This window comes from Branchiostoma floridae, chromosome 19, assembly GCF_000003815.2.
Source record: "Branchiostoma floridae strain S238N-H82 chromosome 19, Bfl_VNyyK, whole genome shotgun sequence".
NCBI lineage: Eukaryota > Metazoa > Chordata > Leptocardii > Amphioxiformes > Branchiostomatidae > Branchiostoma > Branchiostoma floridae.
The window spans coordinates 12,872,295-12,883,623 of NC_049997.1; the positions used below are offsets into that span (position 1 = coordinate 12,872,295).

At 41.1% G+C, this 11,329-nt stretch overlaps 1 protein-coding gene across 1 annotated transcript; it reads right to left on the bottom strand.

The window, feature by feature from the left end:
- Positions 1 to 432: 432 nt before the first annotated feature.
- On the bottom strand, positions 433 to 7,096 carry LOC118406498. Its single transcript, XM_035806557.1, has 11 exons — positions 6,979 to 7,096; positions 6,292 to 6,405; positions 5,810 to 6,093; positions 5,482 to 5,620; positions 4,935 to 5,170; positions 4,425 to 4,560; positions 3,952 to 4,008; positions 3,015 to 3,134; positions 2,105 to 2,560; positions 1,166 to 1,235; positions 433 to 625 (listed from the first exon to the last, which is right to left on the bottom strand). The coding sequence occupies exons 1-11, from the start codon at positions 7,076 to 7,078 to the stop codon at positions 433 to 435; spliced, it is 1,905 nt and encodes a 634-aa protein (XP_035662450.1). The 5' UTR covers positions 7,079 to 7,096.
- Between the last annotated feature and the right edge of the window lie 4,233 nt (positions 7,097 to 11,329).

An 11,329-nucleotide genomic window follows, 5' to 3' on the forward strand; every position in this document is an offset into this window, starting at 1 on the left:
TAATGCTCAATTGTAAATGTGTCACATTGTTTTCTCGCTTTCTGTATCAATACATCATGGTGCAGTTTTTTAGGTCTAGAAAACTTCTCTTCCTATATAACGAAACAAAGTACTTGCGATATTTTGCTATATTAATTACATAGATACACATGCAAAGGTTGTTAAAGAAAATCTTTATGTTTAGTTACAAATATTTGTAAGCATTACGTACTACATACTGTGGATGGATGTGTGCGTGTGTGTTTGTGTGTGTGTGTGTGTGTGTCTGTGTGTGTGTGTGTCTATGTGTGCCTCGGAATTCTACAAGTTGGAATATCTGTCACACAAGGCATTATAACCATGCAGTTGTAGTGCTTGTATATGTTTGTCTCTAGTCCTAGAAGAGTCGCACAACAGTAAGGTGGTTAAGTCTGCCATCACTGTTTGCATTGTTTAAGCATTGCCTCCCGAGCGGTTCACTCGTTTGGCCGCCCGCTTGCAGATGAAGGACCTTGTGGCTCGTTCAGTGCAGGACTCGTCGTACCACTGGTCAGTTCCCCAGACGTTCTTCATCACTATGGCAACGCAGAAGTTGAGCTTAGCGCCGTCAGGTTGTGCGAACCAGGTTCTGACATCCATGGGTGACCTAAGGTATGGTGGGAAACACAATGCTGTGTCAACTATCAAATGGCGTCGTGTGAGGCGTAACTGGTAGAGCGTTCAGCTCGGAATCTAGAGGTCCTGAGTTCGATACCCGCCGTGCCCCCGACGTTGTACCCTTGGGAAAGGCACTTTACACGACCTTCCTCACTTCACCCAGGTGTAAAAATGGGTACCTGACTTCGGTCGGGTAGGTAAAAGAAAAGACTACCTTTACCTTATGTCTGTACGGTGTATGTGGCACTGTTAATATAAGTTACTAACATTGTCCTCGTCTGACGGTGTGTCCAAAAAAGCAAATAGAAAATAACAATCAGATGTTGCACAATATGCGTTTCGAATGATATCGGTTCGCATCTGATTGTATCTGTGGTAACATATACTTCTAATCAATGCTCTTCACCTATCGTCTTTAAATATTGAATTGGTTTATATTTGAAAATTTGGTGAGGTTTAAAGACAGATGTATCAACGCAAAACATGTTTTACTGCTCCACATGTTTGTGGCTGACGAAAGGGCACTCACCAGTCGATGTATGTCATCGGAGTGTCATCGGTCCACACAAAGGTCGAGTTCCGATAGATATCGTACATTCCTTGGGGTAATGCATCAGTATTATTTATCCATTGGTATTTCTTGCTTTAAAGAAAATTGCGCTGGTTTTGCAAATTTGAATACTAATTTCATCAATTCACTTCCGTCACATGTATCTCAGAGAAATGTATGAAATGTTTTGTCAACCATTTTTTTGTAAGTAAAAATTATCTTATGAAAGAGATAGAACACGCCATACCAATATAAAGCTTTGGATCAGTGATTCGTTTGACAACAACGTTGGTGACCAAAAGCAGATGGAGAAACTCCATTTCAGCTCGGTCAGCAATGCTGGTTAAGTTGGCCCCATACTCTCGGCATATGACGTCTGACTCCTCCCAGCTCACTGGTACGTGATGTCGGTAAATGTAGTAGCAGTTTCGACGGAACAAATGCCAACCACACGGGCAAATGAAACCTTGGTAATTCGATATGAAAGGAGAAAATGATAGCATAATTCTATATTCATGCAGCATAAAAATTATCATAGCAATCAGGTATACAAGATTCGGTGTCTTGCAATTGCGTATTTTCCAGTTAAATCACTCAGGCCAATCTATACTGTAGCTTCCAATGTGATATTTGACAGAACTTAACCTGTATGTAGACTATACCTCAGACCCCGAGGTTTCAAACCTACATATCAAGTTTAATTTGTGTTCTAATCAATAAGGTTTGTCTTTAGGCTTAATCTTGATGTTTCATTTGAAGTATTAGCTAACCAATGCAATTATGTGTATTCTAGAAGAAATGTAAATGCCCGATGTGTTGGCACATAATATCAGCTACGCTGCCTGGATATGCATATGTATTGTGTTGTCTGCCATTTCAAGTAAAATGAAATAAAAATGACGTATAGATTGAACCTACCTGCATCATCAGGTAGGTTCTGCACTTGTCGGCTAGTGGTGAACGTACTGACATTGAACGTCGCAATAAACCCGCGACTGTCGCCAAAATCAGAATTGCTGCTCGTCGCCAACATGGCCAACTGCATTTCGTTAGAGCTCGACACGTAACGCTTCTGTTCACCCTCGCCGCGACACAGCCCGTGGATCGTGTTCCATCCTACCGTGAGGAACCTGTCCCTGACTAGCAGCACACGGCTGGTGCAGGCACCTCCCGAGTATCCGGGCAGATCTACATCTAGCAGCAGAAGAGTTATGAAGCTTCCGGGAGCACCCTCAATTGTCCAGAGGCAGATCACTGAAGAGGGGAAGGCCGTAGGGTATCCTGGGGAGTAGATCAGGCCACAGCGGTATTGGTCAGGGTTGCCACATCGTATATGGCCACAGGCTGTCTTCCGAGCCATGCAATCGTCGCACACTGGAAAGCAAATGAAATCAATAAAAACAAATAAGGAAATCGCTAGAAGTCCCGGAAGTGGCATTCGTCTTTCCAAAATCTACCCACATACCAATGATCATCATTATCTCATCTTGTCGCACCAATGTCCACTTATGATTTGCTTAAGGAATCATCTAAATGTTAGATTATTTAGAATGGTTTAGCCCCCCCCCCCCCCCCATGGAACAGTCTACGCACGCGGACTGGGGCTTTGGGGGTACTCCGGTATAAGACCGTAGGAGTGAATACACATTGTTATCAAGTCACCTACGTCTGTGTGTGTATATGTGTGAATCTTCCCTAGAATAAGAGGGATCGAAGTCAGGTTAACACTAAATGCAGTGGGTTCTTTGTTACAATGCTGCTTAGTTTCTCACCGTGTAGAACCTTTTACCAATTGACACCTTAAAAATGTTGCTTTTGTTAGATATACCTGTCATATCCGGCATATAAACATTTATTTCGTCTCGGTCCGTATCTTGCACATTTTCTAACTCGGTGTGAATGTCGTTTGCGGTAGTTTCACAGCTATCAGTCCGGTATGGTGACGGATCTAGAAATCGTGAGAAATGAGCGTGCAAATATAAAACATTCAAACTTTTGAAAACGAATCTCAATTGCAAGCGCCTAGTTCTAATAATAACGATCATAAACATCGCCTAAATATATACACGGTCTCACTCAAGGTAGTTAGTGAAAAAGTAACTATTATTAATTTAATGAGTTTATATTGTGAGAATCTGGGTGTCAAATTTCAAACTCTTCAACATATCAAGATTTAAGTGCACTTCATGATATATTTACTGCAAACAAGAAGGTGGCAATATCCATTTCTTTTCATGGTTCTTTTCCGATGTAGTCGAAGATATTGTTACAATAATTACAGATTTCTTTGGAGAGCAGCTACAAGGTGCACATATAAAGAATTGGCTGTCACAAATTTAATATAGAAACAGGGAGATTAAAAAATCCCAATCGACCAGAGGATCCATTCTGTGCAGAGCTAATCGAAGACGAATATTACTTTATGGCTGTTAGTCCCAAATATTCCGATATACGCAATTCTCTATACAGAAGGCTGTCACTTTATACACAAGGATTTATCCAAATGGACCTGAAGTGCAAATTCATAGGAACATATATTAAATAAGGTTTGAACATTGGAAATTCCTCAAATGATTGTAAAAGCCTCCAATGATTGTAAGAAACTTACCCCATACTACAACTCCTCTATTAGTTAGATAAGCCTTAAGTTAAGTTATAACACTGTGGTTATGTAGATGCCATACTTTGTACCTCATACAATTGTTGTGCAATTAAGTTATTATTATTTTTATTATTATAAACTTGGTAATAGAAGTTGATCACACCTCTCTCACAGATGAATTCTTTCTCAATCAGACTGCAAGGTTGAAGACTCCAGGAACCTGCATATTTTTGATTGATAACACAAATATACCCATGCAATATTTCGTCCGCTTATAACCAAGTTCCTTTTAAGATAAATTTTCAGTTTCTACATTACGTTTCACTTTCAGATAAGTCAAGTCTTGGAGTATTGTACACGAGTATTGTCATATCTATGATTTATAATGTATGTCCTGTGGTAATATGTATTCTACCCTTTCTGTATTCTACAGTGCACGTAATTCAGCCTTTAGCTGCGAAGTATCACGTTTTGATAAATCGTTTATTCATTCATTCAAAGCCATTGAAGCTTGATAATAGCAATAGTCAGACCTATTGGGATCTTGCAATAATGATAAACAAAACCCACAATTTTCCGTGATGTGCAGCTGTTCATTTATTTTCTACTAAACGATAAGTGAAGACAAAAACGCACCGTAATATTCTAGAAAGGCACAGAAGGGATCATTTAGTCTCCAAATATATTCCCGGAAACCATCGAATGACATATCCTGTTCCTTGAAAGAGTCGCCTGCAGGACTTCCATCGCTCCAAGAAAAGTCCACAATTTTCTGGAGAAACAGACCCGGAAAATAAAAATCTTAGACTGCTGATTTTGTACATAAGGAGTACATATACAGGGAATACATAATTTACTGTGACCAGCAAATTATGTACTGCTTGTATATCTAACAATTGACCAGTAAACTAAGTACTGATCTGATGCTTACGTGTGCCTAAGCATCGCGTAAAAACTGCTATTTAGATGACCAAGCATGAACAATATAATCTACAAGGAAGTAATAACCATACTTCATGCAATAAAAAGATTTGACCAATGACGTACTTTTAGATCTTTTCTGTAGCAAGCAAAGGCCTAGTATGATTAGGTTTTAATTCGAGACTTTTCTTATTTTTCATGAGCAACAAGAACAGACTGAAATACCTGTCTCTCCTTCTTTATCAATACAGCACCAAGTTTCATCCCTATCCATCCGTTTCCAATGTTGTCTCGGAGGAAGTCGTTTTCCTCTAGTGTGTTGACAGCCGCCAGATGACCACCAAGAGCTTGACAATAGTTCTCCGCAGCCCACCAGACAAGTGGCGAGGGAAACTTCTGGTAGCAACGCTCTCCAAACATCGTCCAACCTTTACCACAGGATGCGTCCTTTATGCGATGCTCTAAAATTCCACGGAAATAAACAAAAATGACCTCGCTATTTTGTTAAGAAAATCAATCATTACCTTTCGAATGTAACCTCCATTTGGGCAGGTAAGACGTTGCTGTCACAATAGAATACCAAATGCAAAACATTGTTTCCATTCTTGATAGTGACATAGGTAAACTACAAAAGCAAATCCAGGTCCTCATTTCGCGACGCGGGCAAACATATTACCATACATGTACTTCTAAACTGAAACAGTGTATCAAGCTAGCTGTCAAGCAGCACCAAAGGTAGATTAAACATGGATCTACAATGATAATGATTTACCTTTTACCACACATCCTAGTAGTCCTACGTCCCAAATCGTCTTGTACAGCCAAGCTTGTGGTATAACCCTAACCACCTTGGCACGCACTGCTGTGACAAGATGATGCTCACCCTTACCATCACCATCGGTTTGGAATGTCTAAGCCATCAAAACATGTTTAACATTTAATTTTTTAAAATTTTTACAGTCAATAACATTTGTATCTGAGTTCTATATATTTGTGTGTCGCTAGTATTGCCCTTATTGTGCATTTTGTTATCTGTAGATAAACCAAATATAAGACAAAATAGAAGGAAGAATTAGTTGGAAAATACCATGTTGAAGTACCTTAAGTTCGTCTTCTTCCGTATACGCTGTCAAACAATCATCCAAAAACCCGTACTCCAAGGAAAATATGAGAGTATGCGATCGCCTTGAACCAGAAACTGCTACTCCGGCAAGTTGTACGGGGTTTTCCAATGTAATTTGCAACCAGTCATTAAGTCCCTCTACCGTCCACTGTGCCAAGCTGAGTTGGTGGCTACTGTGGAACCCTTGATTTGTGCCAATACTCTCCTCAATTGAATACTTCTCTTGAAGTAAGGATATCGGTAGCAGACAAGCTCCCTTTCCTATAGAAAATATTAGGAGACATTGTAGTTCAGTCAGCTTGCTCGCAAATCCATATTAGTTTATCATAACAATTTGAATGTTTAGACACAGACCGTTATGAATGAGTTATGCCTAAATTGTGCACATCTCCCTTCGAAACATGTATTTGAAAATTGTACCGATCCACCGTTTGAATAACTGATACTAAAAACGCTTACCAGCACAGACATCTTCGTCTGAAGCATCCACACAATCCGGTATGCCATCACACATGTTGTCTCTTGAAATAAAGCGATTGGACCGGGTGCACGGAAGCCTGTTTGGGAACATGGCTGTACAAAGACAAATATTTTTTTTAAATTCTTTCTTCTACCTCTATGAAGTAATGTTGGATATTTTTAAAGAACGCTTTTAGACATGCAAAGGTTACGTGTGAAAGGGCGTTCTGTGTAATATAACCAGCTGCTGCCGCGCTGCGTGTTTGCGAAGCTGTCGTGTTACGCCACAGAGCAGTTATATCGGTTATATAGATCATGTAAGTCGATGAAGGGTAGACATCCAGGTAATAATATATGCCAAAAAGCAGTTACTCCAACAACTACATTTGGTTTTGGAAACGGTCAGACGTTTCACATACCACCCAATGTATTTCGGCAATGATACCAGGGAGATCTTGTTTGATAGTAGTTTTTTTAATATCCTAGCGATGAATTGATCTGCAAAGACATCAAGAAGGAGAACAGGTCCAGTCTTACGTTGAATTGATATGCAAAAAGGCGAGGAATACAGTTTTTAAAGTTGTCCGAAGGAAAAGATGCAGACTGTTATAGACAAGGTTTAAAACTCGATTTCCTTCGAGGTGTTGGGTGTGTGTGTGTGTGTGCAAACAACATATATCTTTTTACCACATCGCCTCGGGCTTTCATCTACACCTGTCCTGCAGTCTTCTTCGCCATCACAATATTGAACGATGTTGATTTCCTTGTGAATACCAGCCTCAAGCATAGTATCCAAACAGTAAGTAGATGCTGTGTGATTTAAAAATTATGTATTCAGATTGTTCCCATATGAGCTTGGATATCATGTCTTTTCTACGAACGGAAGTAAGGCCATGTTGATTTGATTATATGGATGATTTCCAAGCGTGCATCAATTTTCGGCCTTTTCCAATAAAAATATCAACCATTATTCAAGTCATACAAAGCAGGTACAAAATGGGCAAATATAGATCTTTGACTGCAAATAATGACGGAAGTTTCCCAGAGGATGTTGTTGTGTGTTGAGTGGAAACTCCCGTACAAGTATGTGAAGTGGTAGGGCCCAGAGGGGAGTGAGCCACGGGGGAAGGGGTCAGATCAGGCCCTTCTGGAGGGAATGGGGGAAGTTGGCCATGTGTGAGGAGAGATGAAGAATAAAATGGACTGTATCTAGATCGTGTGCTTGTGAACTTGGTTGAGAACCTGTTACATATGTCATCCATATAATCAAATCAACATGGCCTAAGAAGAGAGTTGTTGCGCCCCGAACCGTGCCTTGCCCCAAACCGTATGGTTTAATATTCCAGTCAAAAGCCTAATACAATGTATTTGGGCCTAATACAATGTATTCCAGGGCCTAATACAATGTATTCCTCAAATACAATGTATCACATCCACTGTATTACTCAAATACAATGTATTACACGTTCAACTACAATGTATTTCACAAATACAATGTATTACAGCGGCAAAATACATTGTAGTGAGGCCAATACATTGTAGTGAGGCCAATACATTGTAGTGAGGCCAATACATTGTAGTGAGCCCAATACAATGTAGTGAGTCCAATACACTGTACTGAGTCCAATACATTGTAGTGAGTCAAATACATTGTACTGGGTCAATTACATTGTAGTGAGTCAAATACATCGTAGTTAGTCAAATACATTGTAGTATGTCCAATACACTGTACTGAGTCCTACACAGTGTACTGAGTCCAATACACTGTACAGAGTCGTATACAATGTACTTCAAAGTAAACTACATTACATGCAGTACCACTTCCCTCCGCCAGGGATGTAGCACTCCGCTTACTCAATATTACAAGGGGATCATTGGGGATCTTGGTATCAGTAGACGAACTTGGCGAAATTCGAAGAATGCCACGTTCGACGCCTGCACGCAGATGCGTTTCAAGTTTTTTTTTTCTAATTTCATGTTGTATTGTTGAACATCCATAAAATACAGGGACCAACAAATACTTATTTCGCCCCATTGACATGGATTTTTGTGTTAGAAAATGTACCAAATGTCTGCTAAGGTACATTGCCGTGGACCTGAATTCGTGTGAAGATTTTGCGAAAATAAATCTATTAAAAAACGGAGCAGAATAGTACCATGGCGCATGTGGCATGTCTCAAAAGTGTATTATCGTGAAATTTGTATCATGACATGAAACAGGAAAAATAAGATCGCATTATACTGCAGAATTGCTATACGTTGCATATTCTACACGTCAAGGAATTATCCAATGAATGCATTGTTATGAAAAGGGAAGTCACTTCGGATCCTCATTTTATATGACCTATCATGTGCCTGTGCGTAAATATGCTACGTAAATTACGTCATGGGACGTCATGGGCCAGAATCGGAGGAAGACCCCCTAAATTTCTGAAAATATGATCGGACGGCATTTCGCCCAATGATGTCACCTGATTGATGAAAAACTGACTTTAAAACTAAAGAAAATCCATTTGTGAAGTGACCGAGGCCGCTCGAGGACACGTCACTCATCTTCCTGGATTTCTCGGCAGACAATTGTTACAAACCACAGTGTACATAATGTACATATAATCGTCACGTATTCAGAAATCATTACAGTGACCAAATCCCAGTGGCAGACAACATATCCCGCAAACGCAAAATGTACAGGGTTCCTAGGTTGTTAAGTGAGCCTGTTTATGACCAGAGGTTTGACGCTAAACTTTAGAACAATCGCTGTGAACAGAAGTTATGACATACAGAACATTCGCTGTGAAAGTCAGTAAATAAGTAGATGTGACCTTTCTGTTGAACAACAAAGGTCTCCCTATGATAACAACGTGCTCGCTATGAATCTAACTTGACAGAAAAACATCGCCGTAGAAAATAGTCTTATCTTTCTCGCACCTTCATGCACAGAAATCCGTGTTTCTTGTACCCCTGTCGTATTATATACGATCTTCGGACGTACTTCGCTATCGCAGGAAGGGCCTTGCGTATTTGACGCCAAAAAACTATCCCTGTTGACGTCACGTTTAAGCGAGGCTCGTGCGATCGTCTGTGAATAAATCTTTTGTTGTCGTAATCGTTTTAACCAGTGAATGGAATGCGCGGGCATAATAGAAATGACACAAGAAAGGAAAGTGCGTCACAAAGCCAACCTACATACTACCACAGGGGCCACAATACCCTCACATTCCCAGAAATTCAATATTTGTAAACAAACGGAAGTCGGGCGAACGTCGCCCGACTGACGGGCGTTCGCCATTCGATTTGCGCTCGATGATTAATAACTAGATCTGTGCTGGATTGACTCACGACTATTAATCGAATGTCGACCGATACCCTTGCGAGGTTCGCACGATTTGCACGCACGATCTGCGACTCGGTAACGAGCTATGCGATCTCAGAGCCCTCCTGCGATTTGTCGCTTATATTAAGAACATGTTTCGCTGCATCGCGACCATCGTACGACCCCTGAAAATCGCCGGCGATCCCGAAAAATCGCAGGATGATCGTGAGAACATCAGACGTCTTACTCGCGAAAATGTCGTTTAACTTAAAGCTCGCAGAATCGTCGTCCGAATGATTTTCACGTAATGTAACGGGGGTATAAGCCCTGGTCACAAAGCGCATGCTACGTCCTTGCGATTCCGCATATCGCACGATGAGCGCAGTGAATCGAAACAAAATCGTAATCAAAATCAGCCATCGCAGCTGAGCATCGGATGATGTTAAAAGATTTCCAGCGTCGTACGATTTTCCACTCGTGCCTCTTCCTGAATAGTCACCTGAACTCTTTGTGCTTCTTAATACCCCTGCCACATGATGTACGATCTTTGGACATACTTCATTTCATCGCTTGAAGGTCGGTCAATTTGAACATCTTCACATGGCCGTGCGTATTTTTCACCCCATAACTGTCCCTGTCACATATAAGAGAGGCTCGTGCGATCGCCTGTGAATAATTATATGAACCTCCCATTACCTCTTGCACGCGGACAAGGTAACACAAAACGTTCCTCGCAAAAAGACAAAAGATCACTAGATGTTGATTCTTTTGTCGTAGGAATATTTTAAAGCCATAAATGGGGTGCGCGGGCATAATAGAAACGATGAAAGAAAAGAAATGTGTCAAAAGCAAGCCTACATACAACCACAGGGGCCACAATGTCAGAATTACCCTCACGTTTCATAAAAGCCAATACTTGCAAACAAGCGGAAGTCGGGCGAACGTCACCCGACTGATGAGCGTTCGCCATCCGATTTGCGGTCGATGATCAATAAGTAGGTCTGTGCTCGCCTATCACCTGGGAAATGATTGAGCATAGTTGCACTTGGACAGATGCCCTGAATACCACACCTCTGAAGCCCCTACGCATGTGTGTATAGAGTGAAAGATGACGCCGAGAAAGAAGGACAAAAAAGTTACCAAGACAAAAGTGTCAGGAGAGCGTGGCTCCGGAGACTAAGAAGCCCGAGAATATGATGATGGTGAGAAGAAAGATGAGGAAAAACATGACGGACAAGCGTACAAAGTGGAAAACGCCATAGCAGATTTCTTTGAGGCGAACCCTCTGTACTACGGGTCAACCTGACTACAAGGGCAAGGAAAAGAAGAAGGTCCTCATGGAAAGAATAATTCAGAAAGCATGGGTTATGTTTCAGTCAGGTACAAAATTAATGACAGGACCAATTGACAGGACCTCGACCCAGGCTCGTAGAACATTCCCCGACACAAGCAGGATGCTCGTAGGAAACACGCCCGACTTCACTGACTTTGCACAAGAGCAAGATGTGGAGGAAGGTTGCCAGTTTTGTGCGATACTCCTAGATCCTGCGGACCGTCTCAGTTTTAGCGAGAATCGCCTGATTTTTGGAGGTGAAATCGGTCTTCAATCGTTACGCACTTAAGACCTTATCGTACGATGTCCTGCGATCTTTGTGACCACGGTTTTATATATTTAAACCATTGCTTCCTATTCTTTCCCGACTTACGACGTACTGCGCTTATATG

Coding starts and splice junctions, on each gene's coding strand:
- LOC118406498 (XM_035806557.1), bottom strand. CDS start 7,078: ATGCTTGAGGCTGGTATTCACAAGGAAATCAACATCGTTCAATATTGT. Junction 3,135..3,951: donor AGAATTCATCTGTGAGAGAG/GTGTGATCAACT, acceptor CACGATTTCTAG/ATCCGTCACCATACCGGACT. Junction 2,561..3,014: donor TTATATGCCGGATATGACAG/GTATATCTAACA, acceptor TTTGCTTTCCAG/TGTGCGACGATTGCATGGCT.